At 42.8% G+C, this 23,567-nt stretch overlaps 1 protein-coding gene across 3 annotated transcripts in view; it reads left to right on the top strand.

Moving 5' to 3' along the window:
* cacna1ha (calcium channel, voltage-dependent, T type, alpha 1H subunit a) overlaps positions 1-23,567 on the top strand; it is a 144,499-nt gene that overhangs the window by 87,862 nt on the left and 33,070 nt on the right. For 2 of the 3 annotated variants that reach the window (XM_029123200.2, XM_029123198.2), the window contains exons 20-29: positions 6,582-6,682; positions 7,464-7,587; positions 8,837-8,905; positions 11,568-11,752; positions 11,961-12,087; positions 14,499-14,624; positions 14,942-15,031; positions 15,710-15,923; positions 21,360-21,511; positions 23,358-23,467. In XM_029123200.2, the coding sequence (XP_028979033.2) occupies positions 6,582-6,682; positions 7,464-7,587; positions 8,837-8,905; positions 11,568-11,752; positions 11,961-12,087; positions 14,499-14,624; positions 14,942-15,031; positions 15,710-15,923; positions 21,360-21,511; positions 23,358-23,467 (1,298 nt within the window). The remainder of the gene's footprint in view (positions 1-6,581; positions 6,683-7,463; positions 7,588-8,836; positions 8,906-11,567; positions 11,753-11,960; positions 12,088-14,498; positions 14,625-14,941; positions 15,032-15,709; positions 15,924-21,359; positions 21,512-23,357; positions 23,468-23,567) is intronic. The other variant, XM_029123199.2, reaches the window with a different exon arrangement.

Below are 23,567 nucleotides of genomic sequence, written 5' to 3'. Positions count from 1 at the left end.
GCACCCTGTGCAGACACGGCTTGCGCTGGAGGTCTATGATGGCTGGAAGCTGGGCACCAGTGATTTTCACCACCCATTGAAAGGCTACGGAGCCACCGCCAAACCACACTGTGGCTCAGTTAGTCAGAATGCTCTTGATTGCGCAGCGGTAAAAGTTCAAAAGGATCTTGGAGGACAGGCAGGCCTTCTTCATCCTCCTCAACACGTACATGCAATGCTGACATATTACAGTTATTATTACCATTAGTAGTAGGAGTGGTAGTAGTACTAGTAATAGCAGTAGTAAAGGTAGTAGTAATAGTAGTAGTACTAGCTAGTAGTCATGGTAGTAGTACTAGTAGTAGTGGTAGTAGTAATAGTAGTAGAAGTAGTAGTGGTTGTAGTAATAGTGGTTGTGGTAGTGGTGGTAGTGGTAGTAATAGTGGTTGTGGTAGTGGTGGTAGTGGTATTAGTAGTGGTGGTAGTAGCAGTGGTAGTAGTAGTTGTAGTAGTAGTGGTTGTGGTAGTAGTAGTAGTAGTGGTGGGGGTAGTAATGGTGGTAGTAGTATTGGTAGAAGTAGTAGTGGTTGTAGTAGTAGTAGTTGTAGAAGTATTGGTGGTAGGTGTAGTAGTAGTAGTAGTAATAGTAGTAGTGGTTGTGGTAGTAGTGGTAGTAGTAGTGGTAGTGGTAGTAGTGGTGGTGATAGTAGTAGTAGCAGTGGTAGTAGATGCAGTGGTAATAGTGGTGGTGGTAATAGTAGTAGCAGTGGTAGTAGTGGTAGTGGTAGTAGTCGTGCTGGTAGTAGTGGAGGTGGTATTGGTGGTGGTAGTAGTGGTAGTAATAGTAGTAGAAGTAGTAGTGGTTGTGGTAGTAGTGGTAGTAGTAGTAGTAGTAGTGGTAGTAGTGGTGGTGATAGTAGTAGTGGTGATAGTAGTACTAGCAGTGGTAGTAGTGGCAGTGGTAGTAGTGGTGGTGGTAATAGTAGTAGCAGTGGTAGTGGTAGTAGTCGTGGTGGTAGTAGTGGTAGTAGTAGTGGTAGTGGTAGTAGTGGTGGTGATAGTAGTAGTAGCAGTAATAGTAGTAGAAGTAGTAGTGGTTGTGGTAGTAGTGGTAGTAGTGGTAGTAGTGGTAGTGGTAGTAGTGGTGGTGATAGTAGTAGTATCAGTGGTAGTAGTGGTGGTGATAGTAGTAGTATCAGTGGTAGTAGTGGTGGTGGTAATAGTAGTAGCAGTGGTAGTAGTGGTAGTGGTAGTAGTCGTGGTGGTAGTAGTGGTGGTGGTAGTAGTAGTAGCAGTGGTAGTAGAAGTAGTAGTGGTTGTAGTAGTAGTAGTGGTAGAATTATTGGTGGTAGTAGTAGTAGTAGTAGTAATAGTAGTAGTGGTTGTGGTAGTGGTAGTAGTGGTGGTGATAGTAGTAGTACCAGTGGTAGTAGTGGTAGTGGTAGTAGTGGTGGTGGTAGTAGTGGTAGCAGTGGTAGTAGTGGTGGTGGTAGTAGTGGCAGTGGTAGTAGTGGTGGTGGTAGTAGTAGTAGCAGTAGTAGTGGTAGTAGTGTTAGTGGTAGTAGTGGTGGTGGTAGTAGTGGTAGCAGTGGTAGTAGTGGGAGTGGTAGGAGTGGTGGTGGTAGTAGGGGTAGTTGTGGTAGTAGTAGTAGTGGTGGTGGTAGTAGTGTTATTGGTAGTAGTGGTGGTGGTGGTAGTAGTGGTGATGGTAGTAGTTTTAGTAATAGTAGTGGTAGTAGTGGTGGTGGTAGTGGTAGTAGCAGTGGTAGTAGTGGTGGTGGTAGTAGTATTAGTAGTAGTAGTGGTAGTAGTGTTAGTAGTAGTAGTGGTAGTAGTAGTAGTGGTGGTGGTAGTAGTGTTAGTGGTAGTAGTGGTGGTGGTAGTAGTGTTAGTGGTAGTAGTGGTGGTGGTAGTAGTGTTAGTGGTAGTAGTGGTAGTAGTGGTGGTGGTAGTAGTGGTGGTAGTAGCAGTGGTAGTAGTGGTAGTGGTAGTAGTGGTGGTGGTAGTAGTGGCGGTGGTAGTAGTAGTGGTGGTGGTAGTAGTAGTAGCAGTGGTAGTAGTAGTAGTGTTAGTGGTAGTAGTGGTGGTGGTAGTAGTGGTAGTCGTGGTAGTAGTAGTAGTGGTTGTAGTAGTAGTAGTAGTGGTAGAAGTATTGGTGGTAGTAGTAGTAGTGGTAGTGGTAGTAGTGGTGGTGGTAGTAGTGGTGGTGGTAGTAGTGGCGGTGGTAGTGGTGGTGGTAGTAGTAGTAGCAGTAGTAGTGGTAGTAGTGTTAGTGGTAGTAGTGGTGGTGGTAGTAGTAGTAGTAGCAGTGGTAGTAGTGGGAGTGGTAGGAGTGGTGGTGGTAGTAGTGGTAGTTGTGGTAGTAGTAGTAGTGGTGGTGTTAGTAGTGTTATTGGTAGTAGTGGTGGTGGTAGTAGTTTTAGTAGTAGTAGTAGTGGTAGTAGTGGTGGTGGTAGTGGTAGTAGCAGTGGTAGTAGTGGTGGTGGTGGTAGTATTAGTAGTAGGAGTGGTAGTAGTGGTGGTGGTGGTAGTAGTGTTAGTAGTAGTAGTGGTAGTAGTAGTAGTGGTGGTGGTGGTAGTGGTAGTAGTAGTAGTGGTGGTGGTAGTAGTGTTAGTGGTAGTAGTGGTGGTGGTAGTAGTGTTAGTGTTAGTAGTGGTAGTAGTGGTGGTGGTAGTATTGGTGGTAGTAGCAGTGGTAGTAGTGGTAGTGGTAGTAGTGGCGGTGGTAGTAGTGGTGGTGGTAGTAGTAGTAGTGGTAGTGGTGGTGGTGGTGGTAGTAGTGGCGGTGGTAGTAGCGGTGGTGGTAGTAGTAGTAGCAGTGGTATTAACAGGACAAATGTGACCTATTTCAGACCTCTTTCTTATTTTGAAAACCGTGGGACATTATTAACATAGTGCTTGTTTGCTCCAGATATTAATTTATTTTTTGTCCCTACAGTCTAGTCAGGTGTATAGTAATTTTTGTCTTTGTCAAACTTTGCTCCGACTTGGAGCAGTAGGTGTCTATGTAGAGAGCCAGTCCATCAGTTCCCTGGAAGCAGCTCTGCAGTATAATTGAATTAAATGTCTGTGGTCCTGAACTCCCGCACTGATTCCAGGAAATGTCTGTGGTCCTAAACTCCCGCGCTGATTCCAGGAAATGTCTGTGGTCCTGAACTCCCACGCTGATTCCAGGAAATGTCTGTGGTCCTGAATCCCCGCGCAGATTCCAGGAAATGTCTGTGGTCCTGAACTCCCGCGCCGATTCCAGGAAATGTCTGTGGTCCTGAATCCCCGCGCAGATTCCAGGAAATGTCTGTGGTCCTGAACTCCCGCGCCGATTCCAGGAAATGTCTGTGGTCCTGAACTCCCGCATAGATTCCAGGAAATGTCTGTGGTCCTGAACTCCCACTCTGATTCCAGGAAATATCTGTGGTCCTGAACTCCTGCGCTGATTCCAGCAATTCGTTGTTTGACACAAATATTTTGTTTTAGCCTTAGTCAATCAATATTACATTTGTGTTTTGGTTGTTATCACAAGGATACGATCACAGTTGAATAATTGCCATCTTATCTTGGGCAACAATAAAAACGTAATAACAGGAATAGTCTAAAGTTTTAGACAACATTAACTATTCACAGTCAGGAAGTGTAAAAGACACGTGCGTCCATGGCAGAGATCCAAGATTTGACTTTGATCCATTAGTGTTGAGGGAAAGAGGACCTGCGGTGAATGCTGGTACCGGCTCCTGTTGAAAAGTGTCTGCTGTATTGAATATGACACAGGAAGGCAGAGTCCTGGTTTCATGTGCAGGGCGCTGTAGATGTTTATTTCCCAGTAAGTTGTCTTGTACAGAAAAATGGGTCTGAAACGCGGGATGTCAGAACAGGCAGACAAATCCAAAGGGTCAGGCAAAAAATAGGCAAACAGGCAAGATCAATATTTTAAAAGGCTGCTCAAAAAGGCAGACTCAGGAAAGTCATAAATGAAACAATATACCACAAGACATAACACAAATGGCCTGGACTAAATACTGTGCTAATGGTAGGGGGTGTGTCAGAACACTGGTGGAATCACTGAACGTAATGGGGCGTGGGAGGGGGCTGCATTCAGGAACGACACTGCCATGAGAATAGAAAGAAAGAGTGAAAAAGGAATTGCACGTGAAATAACAGTACAAAAGAGCTGAAAGGAACGAAAATGAAGAAAAGGAGCCTTACAGCTGCTGAGTCCCCTTATGCACTTGTTTCTTTGGGGGAAGTCATCTCACCCCAGACATTTCGACCAAAATGCTCACCGTCTCACCGCACAGAGCTGAGAGGTTTATGGCAAAATAAAACTGGGGAAGTATTTATGCCAGGCTTTGCCTCCACACGGAGTTGGTCCTGTCGGCTACACAATTTTAATCTCAAATGTCCCATGATCCAGACTGGTCCAAACCAGGAAAACACTGGTTTGGACCATATACCAGAGCTATGACATTACGTTACTTTTTACTGGTTGGTGGTGTATTGCCAATTTAGAAAACAGGTTCTGACATTTCTGCAATCTAATCAGCATCTGTTTTATAAGCATTTTAAGACACCTCAGTTTGTCATTTCAGACTCTGCGTTGGAAATAGTTCTGGTCTGTTTGTACTTTTCATAATATTTCTGAACACGTTGCATCTCCCCAGCCATAATAATAATAGTCATTGACCAGGAACTGATTCAAACTCCTTACTCCTACAATAAACAATGACATAACACAACATAAATACACCAAAGGTTATTCTGTCAGAGACTGTTGGACACAACACAAAGTACCAAATCACCAGTCCACGGCTCCCTGCATCACCCCCTCTCCTCCTTCCCCCCTCTCCTTCTGTCTCTACGTCTCCCCCTCTCTCTCCCTCCGGCTCTCCCCCTTTCTCACCTTCTGTCTCTCATTCCCACCTCTCTGTCCTTTTCTCCCCTCTGCTTTATCTCCTTCTCTTCTCAACCCTCCACGTCTCCCTTTCTCCTTTGTTCTGTGTTGCTGCTGCTGTTGTTTGTTTGTGAAGATGAGGCCTGCTGGGAGATTAATAGTTTTGCTGTAATTGATTGGCCACGGCACTAATTGTTTTCTCACTTAGTTTGCTTGGCTGTATGAGTTTGTGCGTGTGTCACCTCTATCAGGCTGTCGCTGATATAATCACACTGTTACTATAGAGGGGAGAGCTGTGAAAACAGCTGCAACAACCAACCCCCCTGCTGGCGTTGATTCAGAGAGTCTATGTCTCCCTATCTCTCCATCTCTCTCTCTCTTTCTCTCCATCTCTCTCTCTCTGCGTGATGGCCCTCTGCCAGAGTAAGCGTTAGTTAAAGCTGTATCAGTTTTAATTAGATTCCTACAGTAGTTTTATAACCACTCAGAGAATGATTAAATAACTTGGGATCAGAGTTTTGGTTCCACTTCTGGCTGTGGCGGCTGTCAACGATTAACGGAAAGTTACAGCAGTTTGCAGTCATGAGTCGTGTTTCACAGTCTCATTCTCCAACCCTGCTCATCGAGGACGCACACACACACACACACACATGCACACGCACACACATAAATCCACACACAACACACATCCACACAAACATCTACACACACACACACAAACACACACATCCACACACACACACACACACACATCCACACACACATCCACACACACACACAAACACACACATCCACACACACACACATCCACACACTCTGCCTAGGTACACAGCAGGTTAAACAGAAGTTGCAGTGTAGTTGGTTGTGAGCAATTTGTAGTGTGTTAACTGCTGACTGTGTTTCCTGGTTCTATTGTGAAACCAAGCTCCCTCAGGACTTTGACCTGCATTTTAGTCTTTCTGTCTGTCTGCACGGCACTTTAGTCTTTCTGTCTGTCTACACAGTACTTTAATATGTCTGTCTGTCTTCAAAGTACTTTAGTCTGTCTGTCTGTCTGTCTGTCTACACAGTACTTTAATATGTCTGTCTGTCTACACAGTACTTTAATATGTCTGTCTGTCTTCATAGTACTTTAGTCTGTCTGTCTGTCTGTCTGTCTGTCTACACAGTTCTTTAATATGTCTGTCTGTCATTCAAAGTACTTTAGTCTGTCTGTCTGTCTGTCTGTCTTTATAGTACTTTAGTCTGTCTGCGTGTCTGTCTTTCTCTCTCTCTGTCTGTCTGCCTGTCTGTCTTTCTCTCTGTCTGTCTGTCTGCACAGTACTTTAGACTGTCTGTCTGCACAGTATTGTAGCCTGTCTGTCTTCCTAGTAACAGGAGGGCTGTTATTCTCTCATCTACAAGGTAAATTAGATGTTCTGCATCCTCATGGAACCATGTTCTCCTTGCCTCGTTCTCCTGTTCTCTACATCTGAAATCTCTAAGGGGTTGCCTGTAGCCTAGTTGTTCAAGCATCTGACCGGTAACTGGACAGATGTTAGGTCCGATCTCCAAGCCGGCAAGGTGAAAAATCTGCTGTTCTGTCCCTGAGCCATTAGGTTAACCCTACATGCTCCCAGGTCGGGGCTGTAAATGAGGATGCTAGTGAGTAAGGGTTAATAAGTGTCAGCCCGAGGTGTTTGTATCTGTGTGTGATGATGTCCTTTGCCCCCTGCAGAACCCATGGGTGCGCCTGAAAAAAGTGCTGGAGAGCCGACAGCCACTCTGGTGTAGAGAACACGAAGAGTTAACCCTGTATCTGTTCTCCCCTCAGAACTCGTGAGTAAACACACAAACACACACTCGCACACAAGCTGACAAGCATAAACAAACACTTACAGATGCAACCAAACTACGGCTCACCCTATCAGATGTCTTCAGGCTCTGTACTGATCCTCCTTCTATCTCACTCCCTGTCTTTTCCTTTCTGATCTCTACTTTCCTCCTTCTATCTCACTCCCTGTCTTTTCCTTTCTGATCTCTACTTTCCTCCTTCTATCTCACTCCCTGTCTTTTCCTTTCTGATCTCTACTTTCCTCCTTCTATCTCACTCCCTGTCTTTACTTTTCTGATCTCTACTTTCCTCCTTCTATCTCACTCCCTGTCTTTACCTTTCTGATCTCTACTTTCCTCCTTCTATCTCACTCCCTGTCTTTACCTTTCTGATCTCTACTTTCCTCCTTCTATCTCACTCCTCGTCTTTACCTTTCTGATCTCTACTTTCTCCTTCTATCTCACTCCCTGTCTTTACCTTTCTGATCTCTACTTTCCTCCTTCTATCTCACTCCTCGTCTTTACCTTTCTGATCTCTACTTTCCTCCTTCTATCTCACTCCCTGTCTTTACCTTTCTGATCTCTACTTTCCTCCTTCTATCTCACTCCCTGTCTTTACCTTTCTGATATCTACTTTCCTCCTTCTATCTCACTCCCTGTCTTTTCCTTTCTGATCTCTACTTTCTCCTTCCCTGTCTTTTCCTTTCTGATCTCTACTTTCTCCTTCCCTGTCTTTTCCTTTCTGATCTCTACTTTCTCCTTCCCTGTCTTTCCTCCTTTTCTCCAGGTTTCGTATATGGTGTAAGGGGATGATAAGCCATAAGCTGTTTGATCATGTTGTCCTGGTCTTCATCTTCCTCAACTGTATCACCATCGCACTGGAAAGACCCAACATACAACTGCACAGCATTGTAAGACCCAAAAATAAACACACCTCTTCATTATGACACTGACACTGCTCCATTATAACACTGACACTGCTCCATTAAAACACTGACACTGCTCCATTATAACACTGACACTGCTCCATTATAACACTGACACTGCTCCATTATGACACTGACACTGCTCCATTATAACACTGACACTGCTCCATTATAACACTGACACTGCTCCATTATGACACTGACACTGCTCCATTATGACACTGACACTGCTCCGTTATGACACTGACACTGCTCCATTATGACACTGACACTGCTCCATTATGACACTGACACTGCTCCATTATGACACTGACACTGCTCCATTATGACACTGCTCCATTATGACACTGACACTGCTCCATTAACACTGCTCCATTATGACACTAACACTGCTCCATTATGACACTGCTCCATTATAAGACTGACACTGCTCCATTATGACACTGATACTGCTCCGTTATAACACTGCTCCATTATGACACTGACACTGCTCCATTATGACACTGCTCCATTATGATACTGACACAGCTCCATTATGACACTGCTCCATTATGATACTGACACTGCTCCATTATGACACTGCTCCATTATGACACTGACAATGCTCCATTATGATACTGCTCCATTATGACACTGACACTGCTCCATTATGATACTGACACTGCTCCATTATGACACTGCTCCATTATGACACTGACACTGCTCCATTATGACACTGCTCCATTATTCTGGATTGACCAGACATAACCTCATAGCATCATTCTGGATTGACCAGACATAACCTCATAGCATCATTCTGGATTGACCAGACATAACCTCATAGCATCATTCTGGATTGACCAGACATAACCTCATAGCATCATTCTGGATTGACCAGACATAACCTCATAGCATCATTCTGGATTGACCAGACATAACCTCATAGCATCATTCTGGATTGACCAGACATAACCTCATAGCATCATTCTGGATTGACCAGACATAACCTCATAGCATCATTCTGGATTGACCAGACATAACCTCATAGCATCATTCTGGATTGACCAGACATAACCTCATAGCATCATTCTGGATTGACCAGACATAACCTCATAGCATCATTCTGGATTGAAAGGCTTCTCCAAGAGATTTCCATATTGGTTGAAACATTGTTCTCACAACAACATGCTTTCAGACAAGCAACAGTATGGTGTCTTTACAGCCTTGTTTCTCTCTATCTTCCTGTCTCCTCTAGGAGCGAGTGTTTCTGAGTGTCTCCAACTACGTGTTCACTGTCATCTTCCTGGCTGAGATGACTGTCAAAGTAATAATACTGTCTGTTTCAGTCTATTCTATGTTTCGGATTGCTGTCTGTTTCAGATTGTCGTCTGTTTCAGCTTGGTGTCTGTTTCAGTCCATTGTCTGTTTCAGCTTGGTATCTGTTTAGGCCTGTTGTATTTTTCAGCCTTGTGTCTGTTTCAGATTGATTTCTGTAAGTTAATTGAATAACCCTTTAAAAGGTTATTTGAAAATTTGAAAACCTGTTTTAATAATACATCTAAGAATCTTTTGGGTTAGATTTCTGAGAGCGTAGCTTCTGTTCCCCATTTCCCAAAAAGTCGGGACGCTGCGTAAAATGCAAATAAAAACAGAATGCAATGATGTGCAAATTATTTATCCCTATATTTCATTGAAAATAGGACAAATCAAATGTTGAAACTGATAAATATGATTGTCACCCATGCCATGTGCACTAATGCACCCCCATACCATCATGGATATTGACCTATGAACTGTGCGCTGATACCAAGCCGGATGGTCCCTTTACTTTTTAGCTCAGAGGAAGTGGCGTCCATGATTCCCAAAGATAATTTTAAATTTAGATTTTTCAGACCACAGGACAGTTTTCCACTTGGCCTCAGTCCATCTTAAATTAATTTTGGCCCAGAGAACACAGCGGCGGTTCTGGATCTTGTTGATATATAGTTTCATCTTTGCATGGTAGAGTTTTAACTTGCATTTGTTGATGTAGCGACATGCTGTGTTCACACACAGTGGTTTTCGGAAGGGTTCCGGAGCCCATGCAGTGAATTCCACCACAGAATTGTGTCTGTTTTTACTGCAGTGCCATCTGAGGGCCCGAAGATCACGGCCATCCAATATTGGTTTTTGGCCTCTTCCCTTGCGTACAAGGTCTTTGAATTTTTTTATTGATATTATTTACTGCAGATGATAAGATCCCCAAACTCTTTGCAATTTTAATGTTGAAAAACATTATTCTTAAATGATTGCACTATTTGCCAGCGTAGTCTTTATTTATTAAAGACTCATCCTCACTGGGATGCTCTTTTTATACTCAATCTTGTTACTGACCTGTTGCCAATTTACCTAATTAGTTGTGAGATTGCCCCTGTCCCAGCTTTTTTGAAACGTGTTGCTGGCATCAAATTCAAAGTGGGCATATATATTTCAAGAAACAAAATGTCTCTGTTTCAACATTTGATGTGTTGTCTTTGTACTATTTTCTATAGAATATTGGGTTTAATTGACTTGCACATCATTGCATGCTTTTGTCTTTACATTTTACAGAGCGTCCCAACTTATTTGGAAACAGGGTTGTAATTTTCCTTGAAGAACTTACAGTGGATATTAAAAGTCTACACACCCCTGTTAAAATGCCTGGTTCTTGTGATGTAAAAGAATGAGACAAAGATAAATCATGTAGAACTTTATCCACCTTTAATGTGACCAATAACGTGAACAATTCAGTTGAAAAACAAACAGAAATCTTTAAGGGGAGTTTTTTTCAGAAAATCTAGTTAGGCCTTCCTCTAGGCAGGTTGTTCAGCATGTGGTCCTGCATCATATGACACTGGTGTCATGTCTCTAGGCCAATCACAGCCTGAGTTATAAGCATTTGAAAATCACAACTTTGACCCGATGGTGGCGCTAGAGGCATTGACCTATGGACATCACAATTAGTTTTTGTGAGTTTGGCAGAGCCCTCTATGGATGCGCCAAGTTAAAAAAAAAGTTAGCCAGTAGAAGTTGGTAAACTTGCAAAAACGGCGGAAGAAAGAGAATAATAATAATAATAAAAAAACTAACAATTACAATAGGGTTCCTGCAGCTTCACTGCTTGGACCCCTAATTAAAATAACATTGATATAGCGTTTAGATTACATCAAAATAACAGTAGGATAACTCTGACATGACATTAAGATCACTAAAACACTGAGATTACATCAGTATATCATCAGTATATCATCTAAAAGTATAAGATTTTGAAAAACCTCAAAAAATGTGCACAGATCGAAGCCAAACAAAAGATACTTGGTGGATTTTTGATTTGCAAAGCCGCCTATCGGAAAGTGAGCGAGTTTCACAGCAACCGTTTGTCTGACTGACACCAAACTTGGTATCCTTGGTCAGAATGAGGTGCCGTGGAGGTCCGCGTACGTCTCCTGCCAAAAACATTCTGTGTCTGAGAATTCCACAGCAAGTGAGGGCATTTCTCAGCAACCGTTTGTCCAATAGTCACCAAACTTGGTATCAGTGGTCCGAATAGAGTGCACGGGAGGTCTGCATATGTCATGTGCTAGCAACTTCTTGCGTCTGAAAATTTAACAGGAAGTGAGGGCGTTTCACAGCAACCATTTGTCCGATTGTCACCATACTTGGTGTCTGTGTTCGGAACGAGATGCAAAATAGGCCCTATGTGTGTAGGGCTGATCGGCCATGTGGGCTGCTGTTTCGGAAAATCTGTTTAAACACTCATTACCGCCTAACACAAAAACAAAATGCTAGGCCTACTCTCAGGCTTGCATGGCCAATCCTTGTCTTATGCTCTGTTTGCTTGGACCCCTAATTGGTGCTTGCAGCTATATTGTATTACTGATGTTATCATGATGGTATATTGATGTAATATACCTGCTATATGGATGTTATATTTATGCTATCTTGATGTTATAATCTTCTGTGTCCAGGTGGTGGCATTGGGGTTTTGTCTAGGTCAACAGAGCTATCTGAAGAGCAGTTGGAATGTTCTGGATGGCATTCTGGTCCTGGTGTCTCTGGTGGACATATTGGTGTCGTTGGCCTCGACTGGAGGAAACCGTATCCTGGGAATCCTCAGAGTGCTCCGTCTGCTACGGACACTACGTCCTCTCAGGTAGACTCTGTGACCTCCCAGGTAGACTCTATGACCTCCCAGGTAGACTCTATGACTATAAGGTAGACTCTAAATCCTCCCAGGTAGACTGTGATTTCCCAGATGGACTCTATGACCTCTCAGGTTGAAAGAGGTGGCAGTGTAGTGTGTGCACGTGATATTATATTATGTAAAATATTTGTGTGTGTGTGTTGTGTGTGGGTACCAGGGTGATTAGCCGAGCACCAGGTCTGAAGCTGGTGGTGGAGACTCTGATCACATCCCTCAGGCCCATTGGGAACATCGTCCTCATCTGCTGCGCTTTCTTCATCGTGTTTGGAATCCTGGGAGTACAAGTAATGTACCTTATCTGTTAACTTCCACATCTAAGTCCCACCACTGTACATTTAGACACATTTACATCCCACTACTGTACATTTAGACACATTTACATCCCACTACTGTACATTTAGACACATTTACATCCCACTACTGTACATTTAGACACATTTACATCCCACTATTGTACATTTAGACACATTTACATCCCACTACTGTACATTTAGACACATTTACATCCCACTACTGTACATTTAGACACATTTACATCCCACTACTGTACATTTAGACACATTTACATCCCACTATTGTACATTTAGACACATTTACATCCCACTACTGTACATTTAGACACATTTACATCCCACTACTGTACATTTAGACACATTTACATCCCACTATTGTACACTTACATCTACAAACCCGATTCCATAAAAGTTGGGACACTGTACAACTGTGAATAAAAACAGAATGCAATGATGTGGAAGTTTCAAATTTCAATATTTTATTCAGAATACAACATAGATGACATGTTTACACTGAGAAAATGTATCACTTTAAGGGAAAAATAAGTTGATTTAAAATTTCCTGGCATCAACACATCTCAAAAAAGTTGGGACAAGGCCATGTTTACCACTGTGTGGCATCCCCTCTTCTTTTTATAACAGACTGCAAACGTCTGAGGACTGAGGAGACAAGTTGCTCAAGTTTATGAATAGGAATGTTGTCCCATTCTTGTCTAATACAGGCTTCTAGTTGCTCAACTGTCTTAGGTCTTCTTTGTCGCACCTTCCTCTTTATGATGCGCCAAATGTTTTCTATGGGTGAAAGATCTGGCCGGCTGGCCATTTCAGTACCCGGATCCTTCTTCCATGCAGCCATGACATTGTAATTGATGCAGTATGTGGTCTGGTATTGTCATGTTGGAAAATGCAAGGTCTTCCCTGAAAGAGGTGACGTCTGGATGAGAGCATATGTTGTTCTAGAACTTGGATATAACTGTCAGCATTGATGGTGCCTTTCCAGATGTGTAGGCTGCCCAACTTCAAACTCTTAGCAATTTTTCTCTGAGAAACTCCTTTCTGATATTGCTCCACTATTTTTTGCCGCAGCATTGGGGGTATTGGTGATCCTCTGCCCATCTTGATTTCTGAGAGACACTGCCACTCTGAGAGGCTCTTTTTATACCGAGTCATGTTGCCAATTGACATAATAAGTTGCAAATTGGTCTTCCAGCTGTTCCTTATCTGTACATTTAACTTTTCCGGCCTCTTATTGCTACCTGTCCCAACCTTTTTGGAATGTGTAGCTCTCATGATATCCAAAATGAGCCAATATTTGGCATGACATTACAAAATGTCTCACTTTCAACATTCGATATGTTATCTATATTCAATTGTGAATTAAATATAAGTTTATGAGATTTGTAAATTATTCCATTCCTTTTTACTCACAATTTGTACAGTGTTCCAACTTTTTTGTAATCGGGTTTGTACAACACACTACTTTACACTTAGACACATCTACATCACACTACTTTACACTTAGACACATCTACATCACACTACGGTACACTTAGACACTTCTACATTACATTGCTGTACACTTTGACACATCTACATCACACTACTGTACACATACACACATCTACATCACACTACTGAACGCTTTGATACATCTACATCACATTAATGTACACTTAGTTACATCTACATGACACTACTTTACAGTTAGACACATCCACATCACATTACAGTACACTTAGAGACATCTACATCACACTACTGTACACTTAAATACATCCACATCACACTATTGTACACTTAGATACATCTACATCACACTACTTTACACTTAGACACATCTACATCACACTACTGTACACTTAGACACTTCTACATTACATTGCTGTACACTTTGACACATCTACATCACACTACTATACACTAACATCTACATCAATCTACTGTACACTTAGACACATCTAAATCACACTACTGTACACTTACACACATCTACATCACACTACTGTATGCTTTGATACATCTACATCACATTAATGTACACTTAGTTACATCTACATGACACTATTTTACACTTAGACACATCCACATCACATTACAGTACACTTAGAGACATCTACATCACACTACTGTACACTTAAATACATCCACATCACACTACTGTACACTTAGACACATCTACATCACACTACTGTACACTAACATCTATATCACACTGCTGTACACTTAGACACATCTACATCACACTACTGTACACTTAGACACAATTACATCACACTGCTGTACACTTAGACACATCAACATCACACTACTTTACTGTTGACAGACTTGACAGTCTGTACTGTTTCTGCTCCATTACACTGCCTACACCTCTCTGTCTGACTGACTGCCTGCCTGTCTTTTAGTTGTTCAAGGGGAAGTTTTACGTCTGTGAAGGCCCGGACACCAAAAACATCACCAACAGGTCTGACTGCCTGCTGGCCAACTACCAGTGGAGACGTAGGAAGTACAACTTCGACAACCTGGGACAGGTTAGGGGTGTGGCTGCTATAATGTGTGTGGGTGCAAATTAGTGTGTGCTGTGTATATTAACCCAGTGTGTGTGTTAGTGGGTGTGTGTGTGTATATTAACCCAGTGTGTGTGTGTGTGTGTGTGTGCATTAGTGGCTGTGTGCTGTCTATATTAGTGTGTGTGTGTGTGTGTATGTATATTAACACAGTGTGTGTGTGTGTGTATATTTTAACCCAGTGTGTGTGTGTATATATATTAACACAGTGTGTGAGTGTATATATCAACCCAGTGTGTGTGTGTGTGTGTATATATTAACCCAGTGTGTGTGTTTTCCAGGCACTGATGTCGCTGTTCGTTCTGTCATGTAAGGACGGGTGGGTCAACATCATGTATGACGGCCTGGACGCTGTGGGGGTGGACCAGCAGGTACATCAACTACAGGGACCTTGTTTCATTTCAGGAGGTTCTGGAACTCAGGTCGGATGAAAGGGAACACACATAGACACACACACACACCCACAGACACACACGCACACGCACACATGCACATATAAGTACACGAAGAGAGCCAGTCAGACCAAGACATAAAGACAGACAGAAACAGACAGACAGACATAAGAAAAGAGACAGAGACCCAGACAGAGAGACAGACAGAGACCCAGACAGAGAAACTGACAGAGACCCAGACAGAGAGACTGACAGAGACCCAGACAGAGAGACAGAAAGAGACCCAGACAGGGAGACAGAGACCCAGACAGGGAGACAGAGACCCAGACAGGGAGACAGTGAGAGAGACAGACAGAGAGACTGACAGAGAGACAGACAGAAAGACTGACAGAGACCCAGACAGAGAGACTGACAGAGACCCAGACAGGGAAACAGAGACACAGACAGACAGACAGACAGACAGACAGAGAGACTGACAGAGAGACAGACTCTGTGCTGACGCCACACACACATTAACAAAACACACACAACCACACACCCATCACATCCACAGTGTAAACTTGTCTTCTCTCTCTTTTGCTTTCTCTTCTTTTATTTATCTATCATTTTTCTTTCAATCATAAATTAACCTGTCGCCCCCGCCCCCTCACTCCCCAGCCAATGAGGAACCATAACCCCTGGATGCTTCTCTACTTCATCTCCTTCCTGCTCATCGTCAGTTTCTTCGTGCTCAACATGTTTGTGGGCGTGGTGGTGGAGAACTTCCACAAGTGCCGTCAGGACCAGGAGGAGGAGGAGCAGCGGCTGCGAGAAGAGAAGAGGCTCAAGATCCTGGAGAAAAAGCGCAGGAGTAAGGAGAAGGATGGGGCCGGTCTGTAGTCTCCTTTTCTGAGCACTGCCTGCTTTCAGAGCCTGACGGAGGGAGAGAAGGAGAGAGGGAGGGAGGGAGGGAGGAGAGAAATAGAGAGAGAGAGAGAAGGTAGAGCTGTAGACGGTTAATTAGTTGAGTGAAGGTGACTGCATGAATCTGCATGAGTCCTTCTCTTCCCTTCCATCCTCGTCAGTGATTGCATGGTCCGTAGAGAGGGAGGGGATTCTGTGGAAACCCACAGCGGTTGGTCTGTCTAAAACAAACAGGAAGTGGATGAGGAAGTGGATCAGCCTGGCTGCGGAACCAGCGCGGTGGACCTCCACTAGTCCGAACGCTGCTTCGGTGAAAACGCCAGCTCAGCAGATTCACAACCTCATCCACATTACGCAGCTTAGCAACACGGGCGAATCCAGTTTGTTGCGGTTGTTTTTTGTTTTGTTTTTTGTTTTAATTCTGGTGCATTGCCACACAGCAGATGTTGTTGAATAGAAACTACGTTTATAATAAACATCAACTAGTGAATGAAATGCACAGAACGTATAGGAAATGGGAGAACAACTGATCTAGACCAGCAACTGTACACGTTAGGTGGATGGATGTAGTTACTCACTGTTCTAATGGTAGTATAACCAGATATAACTAATTACTCACTGTTCTAATGGTAGTATAACCAGATATAACTAGTTACTCACTGTTCTAATGGTAGTATAACCAGATATAACTAGTTACTCACTGTTCTAATGGTAGTATAACCAGATATAACTAGTTACTCACTGTTCTAATGGTAGTATAACCAGATATAACTAGTTACTCACTGTTCTAATGGTAGTATAACCAGATATAACTAGTTACTCACTGTTCTAATGGTAGTATAACCAGATATAACTAGTTACTCACTGTTCTAATGGTAGTATAACCAGATATAACTAGTTACTCACTGTTCTAATGGTAGTATAACCAGATATAACTAGTTACTCACTGTTCTAATGGTAGTATAACCAGATATAACTAGTTACTCACTGTTCTAATGGTAGTATAACCAGATATAACTAGTTACTCACTGTTCTAATGGTAGTATAACCAGATATAACTAGTTACTCACTGTTCTAATGGTAGTATAACCAGATATAACTAGTTTTGCCTTGTTCTATGGGAAGGATGACACAGATGTAAGTAGTTTTGCCTTGTTCTAGTAGTAGATGACACAAGTGTGATGTAGATGTGTCTAAGTGTACAGACAGATATAATTAGTTACTTATTGTCCTAGTGGTAGTATGACCAGATATAATTAGTTACTCATTGTCCTAGTGGTAGTATGACCAGATATAATTAGTTACTAATTGTCCTAGTGGTAGTATGACCAGATATGATTAGTTACTCATTGTCCTAGTGGTAGTATGAACAGATATAATTAGTTACTTATTGTCCTAGTGGTAGTATGAACAGATATAATTAGTTACTTATTGTCCTAGTGGTAGTATGACCAGATATAATTAGTTACTCATTGTCCTAGTGGTAGTATGAACAGATATAATTAGTTACTCATTGTCCTAGTGGTAGTATGAACAGATATAATTAGTTACTTATTGTCCTAGTGGTAGTATGACCAGATATGATTAGTTACTAATTGTCCTAGTTGTAGTATGACCAGATATAATTAGTTACTCATTGTCCTAGTGGTAGTATGAACAGATATAATTAGTTACTAATTGTCCTAGTGGTAGTATGACCAGATATGATTAGTTACTCATTGTCCTAGTGGTAGTATGACCAGATATAATGAGTTACTCATTGTCCTAGTGGTAGTATGAACAGATATAATTAGTTACTTATTGTCCTAGTGGTAGTATGACCAGATATAATTAGTTACTCATTGTCCTAGTGGTAGTATGACCAGATATAATTAGTTACTCATTGTCCTAGTGGTAGTATGAACAGATATAATTTGTTACTTATTGTCCTAGTGGTAGTATGACCAGATATGATTAGTTACTCATTGTCCTAGTTGTAGTATGACCAGATATAATTAGTTACTCATTGTCCTAGTGGTAGTATGAACAGATATAATTAGTTACTAATTGTCCTAGTGGTAGTATGACCAGATATGATTAGTTACTCATTGTCCTAGTGGTAGTATGACCAGATTAATCAGTGGCGCATCATTCAAAACCTCCTGAAGACGGTCACATCACACATATTAACTGTGTTAATTTGCGATGCTAGCAGATGCTACAGAGCAACGTACAGTTTGTGCATGCATGTTACGATAGCTAGGTGGGACAACATGCAATTTAATAGTAAGGTAAATAGTAAGTCTGCTTTATTTATCTAAGTTGTGAGTGAAGTCAATGTTAGCACAAAGAAAAACAGAATAATAATGTAAGGGTTTTCTTTTTTTTATCAATTAACCTTCAGTGACTTACGCGAGTGAGTTAAGACAGGGTCTGGAACCCAGCCCGGGGAGACAGAGTGACTTAAGATAGGGTCTAGAACCCAGCCCAGGGAAACAGTGACTTAAGATAGGGTTTAGAACCCAGCCCAGGGAAACAGTGACTTAAGATAGGGTCTAGAACCCAGCCCGGGGATACAGAGTGACTTAAGATAGGGTCTAGAACCCAGCCCAGGGAAACAGAGTGACTTAAGTTAGGGTCTAGAACCCAGCCCAGGGAAACAGTGACTTAAGAAAGGGTCTAGAACCCCGCACAGGGAAACAGTGACTTAAGAAAGGGTCTAGAACCCCGCCCAGGGAAACAGTGTGACTTAAGCGAGGGTCTGGAACCCAGCAAAGGGAGACTAGTACCATAGCAGTAAACATTAGATGGTACCCTTCATAGTGTAGCCTTAAAAATTGCTTTAACTGGCAGCAGGCTCAGAACCATAGCTGGAAAATTGCTGGAATGTTGCTGAAATCCTGGTGGAACATGTGGCCAGATAAATGCCACATACTATACAAGTAAATTATGTTCGGTCCAATCCTAAATATCAAATCAATTGATAGTCCTGGCCAACAGACAGGGTAATGATGTCACCTTGGTCCAGTTTAGTCTCGGCAGGTCTGGTATCAATTCACTTTCAAGGTCTACATTCCTTGGGGATTGAAGTGAAATGAGAGTGGCAGTAAAACAGGATTTCTATGGAGCGGTTCTCAAACATGTGCATCTGGGCCCCTGCGCGCACCCGTCCGTGTCAACGCTCAATCATGTCATTGTTGATGACATTGGTCATGTGACCAGTGATGTCACTGGGACGATATGTGCAGGCGGCTGGCACGTGGAGGTGGGCTTTCAGCTTTGCGGAATGTCCCTCCATTCCTTGACTTGACGGCTTGGTGTTTCCCCAGTCAGGATGTGATGGAAGGGGAGCGCAGATTGGAGATGTCTCCAAGGGTGGGTTCCAAATGGCAAACTGCACACTGAAAGGCTAGATGCCTGTTCCCCAAGCTTCCTAGTCAGAAGTTTCGCACTACGTCAGAAATAGGGTTGCGTTTGGGACGCACGCTTGGAGTCATTTGGAAAAGCAGTCTGTGAGGCGTCTCATTTGAAGGTAGAGGACAGATGTGTGCTGTTCATTAGTCTCTAACAGGGGTTTTCAAGCGGAAAGAGAACATTAGTCTCCCTATAGACCATTTTCAGTTTGTTCCTCCTCTGTTTCAACTGTTCACTCCTGTTTGCGTTAAAGTTAATGAATTAAAGTTAGGACCCTCTTATTAAGTCTATAGGTTAAGGTTAGGACTCTTATTAAGTCCATGGGTTAAGGTTAGGACTCTCTTATTAAGTCCATAGGTTAAGGTTAGGACTCTCTTATTAAGTCCATGGGTTAAGGTTAGGACTCTTTTATTAAGTCCATGGGTTAAGGTTAGGACTCTCTTATTAAGTCCATGGGTTAAGGTTAGGACTCTCTTATTAAGTCCATGGGTTAAGGTTAGGACTCTCTTATTAAGTCCATGGGTTAGGACGACTGAGGCTGTGGCCATTTCATTGGCTCATCTGGTGGTGACAGAGCATCTGGTGGTGATAGAGCATCTGGTGGTGATAGAGCATCTGGTGGTGATAGAGCATTCTGCTCATTTCGTTGGACATGATTGAGTTTTATTACAAGGGAACATCTAGGTGCAGACTGCAGTGCCCTGCCACAGACCCTGACCCTAGACGCTGACCCCCCTACCACGGACCCTGACCCTAGACCCTGACCCCCCTGCCACAGACCCTGACCCTCGACGCTGACCCCCCTACCACGGACCCTGACCCTAGACCCTGACCCCCCTGCCACAGACCCTGACCCTAGACCCTGACCCCCCTGCCACAGACCCTGACCCTCGACGCTGACCCCCCTGCCACGGACCCTGACCCTAGACCCTGACTCCCCTGCCACAGTCCCTGACCTTCGACCCTGACCCGCTCAAACCTGACAAATACCGTGACCCCCCATGTCCAACCCTCTACGTGACATTCCCACAGACAGTTTACACCTGCATGTACTGCTGCATGACACAACAAGTAGTGTGCATGACACACACTACACAACAGACACACAGTACACAACAGAAACACACACACTACACAACAGACACACAGTACAAAAGACACACACTACATTACACAACAGACACACACTACACAACAGATACACACACTACACAACAGAAACCCACACATTACAAGAGAAACACAGAATAAAACAGAAACACACACTCTACAACAGAAACACACATATTACAACAGAAACACAAACTACAACATAAACACACACATTACAACAGAAACACACACTACAGTAGAAACACACACACTTCAACAGAAACACACACACTACAACAGATACACACACATTACAACAGAAACAACCAGACTACAACAGAAACACACACAATACAACAGAAACACACAGACTACAACAGAAACACACACTCTACAACAAAAACACACACATTACAACAAAAACACACACATTACAACAAAAACACACATATTACAACAGAAACACATACTTTACAACAGAAACACACACTACAAAAGAAGCACACACTCTAAAACAGAAACACACACTCTATAACAGAAACACACACACTACAACAGAAACACAAACACTACAACAGAAACACACACTCTACAACAGGAACACACACACTACAAAAGAAACACACACTCTACAACAGAAACACACACATTACAACAGAAACACACACTCTACAACAGAAACACAGACCATAACAAAAACACACACCCACACACTATAACAGAATACACCCTCGATAACAAAACACGCGCACACTATAACAAAACATACATACACTATAACAGAAACAAACTCACTATAACAAAACGATACAACAATATAGCAGGTGTCCTGACCGTGTGTGTGTGTGTGTCCTGACCGTGTGTGTGTGTGTGTCCTGACCGTGTGTGTGTGTGTGCGTGTGTGTATGTGTTCTCTCAGAGGCCCAACGGAGGCCCTACTATGCGGACTACTCTCCAATCCGTCTCTCCATCCACACGCTGTGTACCAGCAACTACCTGGACCTCTTCATCACCATCATCATCGGCATCAACGTCGTCACCATGAGTATGGAGCATTACGACCAGCCACAGGTAACCACAGCAAAAAGACCTCCCTGATCTAAAGGGGCCCGCCGGGTCTAATCTCAAGGGGCCTGCCGGGTCTGATCTAAAGGGGCCCATCAGGTCTGATCTAAAGGGGCCCATCTGGTCTGATCTAAAGGGGCCCACCGGGTCTGATCTACAGTGGCCCACCGGGTGTGATCTAAAGGGGCACATGGGGTCTAATCTAAAGGTTCCTGCTAAGTCAGGCCTGGTGGATTTCATACTGACTGTTTGGCCAGAGAGATTTCCCTCTGGATATTAGCAACCATTGTCCTATCTGCTGTGTCAGACATGTACGGCGCTAGGCCTCACTTTGTTAGTGAAAGGAACTTCACAATGTTTAGCAAACAAACTTCTGTTCTTCTCTGCGTGCCTCTGTGTAGGTAACACAAGAGAAGCGCTCTATTTGTTTTATAACCTCCTTTCCAAAAAAGTTGAGACGCTGTGTGAAATGTAAATAAAAACAGAATGCCATGATGTACAAATCATTTAAACCCTATATTCAATAGAAAATAGTACAAAGACAACATATAAAATGTTGAAACTGAGAAATGTTGTTGTTTCTTGAAAGATATATGCCCAGTTTGAATTTGATACCAGCAACACGTTTCAAAAAAGTTGGGACAGAGTTGATAGAATATTGGCATGAGGAACTTAGCACAACGCATGTGAGCTGACTAACTCTGAACAAATGACAATAGATGAGATGTGGTGCTGGGCCTGTTATTGATGAGCCCCACACACCCTGTCCACACACAATGTCTACACATCTTGTCCACACACCCTGTCCACACACACTGTCTACACATCCAATCCGCACATCCTACCCACACACCCTGTCTGTTCATGGTTAAAAAATGGACAGAATCTAACAGAGACAACAAAAGAATGGAAAAGTTGTCTAATGCTACAACACTGAACCGGGGGGAATATCACACAACTAATTAGGTCAATTGGCAACATGTCAGTGACATGATTGGTTATTAAATGATCATTCCAGAGAGGATGGACCTGTCAGAAGTGAGGATGGGGAGGGGTTCACCACTCTGTGACAGACTGCATGGGCAAATAGTGCAACAATTTAAGAATAACGTTTCTCAATGTAAATTTGCGAAGAGCTTGGGGATCTCATGATCTACGGTACATAATATCATTAAAAGATTCATTGAATCCAGAGAAATCTCTATGCAAGGGACAAGCCTGAAAACCAATATTGGATGGCTGTGATCTTTAGGGCCCTCAGACGGCACTGCATTAAAAACAGACAAGATTTGGTAGTGGAAATAACTGCATGGCCTCAGGAAAACTTCTGAAAACCACTGTCTGTGAACACAGTATGTCACTGTATCCACAAATCCACAAGTTAAAACTCAAAGAAGAAACCAGATATACACAAGATCCACAAGATCCGCCTTCTCTGGGCCAAAGTTAATTTGAGATGAACTGAGGCGAAGTGGAAAACTGTTTGAAATTATTTTTGGGAATCATGGATGCCGTGTCCTCCGGACTAAATAGGAGAGGGACCATCCAGCTTGTTATCAGTGCACAGTTCTAAAGCCTGCATCCTTGATGGTATGGGGGTGCATTAGTGCACATGGCATGGGTGGCTTGCACACCTGTGAACGTCATGTATCTTGTTCTTATTGGTTTGCCTGTTCTAAATTAGGTAAAATGCAAAACATTACAAAAGAAACCACTTCCTGGAATACGTGTACTGTAATGTTCTCCATAATGTAAAAATAATTCCATATGTTGGTCTATAATTGGAACTAATCATGGCTCCAGTGTTGTCTGATCCTACGATGTCCCTGACCTGATGGTGTTTGTATTCCAGTATCTGGAGGATACTCTGAAGTACTTCAACTATGTCTTCACATGCATCTTCATCATCGAGGCACTCCTCAAACTAATGGCTTTTGGACTGCACAGGTTCTTCAAGGACAGGTAATACGCAGACTAACACACACACAAACACACACACACTCCAAAACCAGTTTTTTTTTACCTATGTAGGTCTGTTGTCATTACTATCCCACTCTTGTTT

Source organism: Esox lucius, chromosome 11, assembly GCF_011004845.1.
Source record: "Esox lucius isolate fEsoLuc1 chromosome 11, fEsoLuc1.pri, whole genome shotgun sequence".
Lineage (NCBI taxonomy): Eukaryota > Metazoa > Chordata > Actinopteri > Esociformes > Esocidae > Esox > Esox lucius.
The sequence above is the reverse complement of the archived record's forward strand: the minus strand, read 5'-3'. Positions and strand labels throughout refer to the sequence as shown.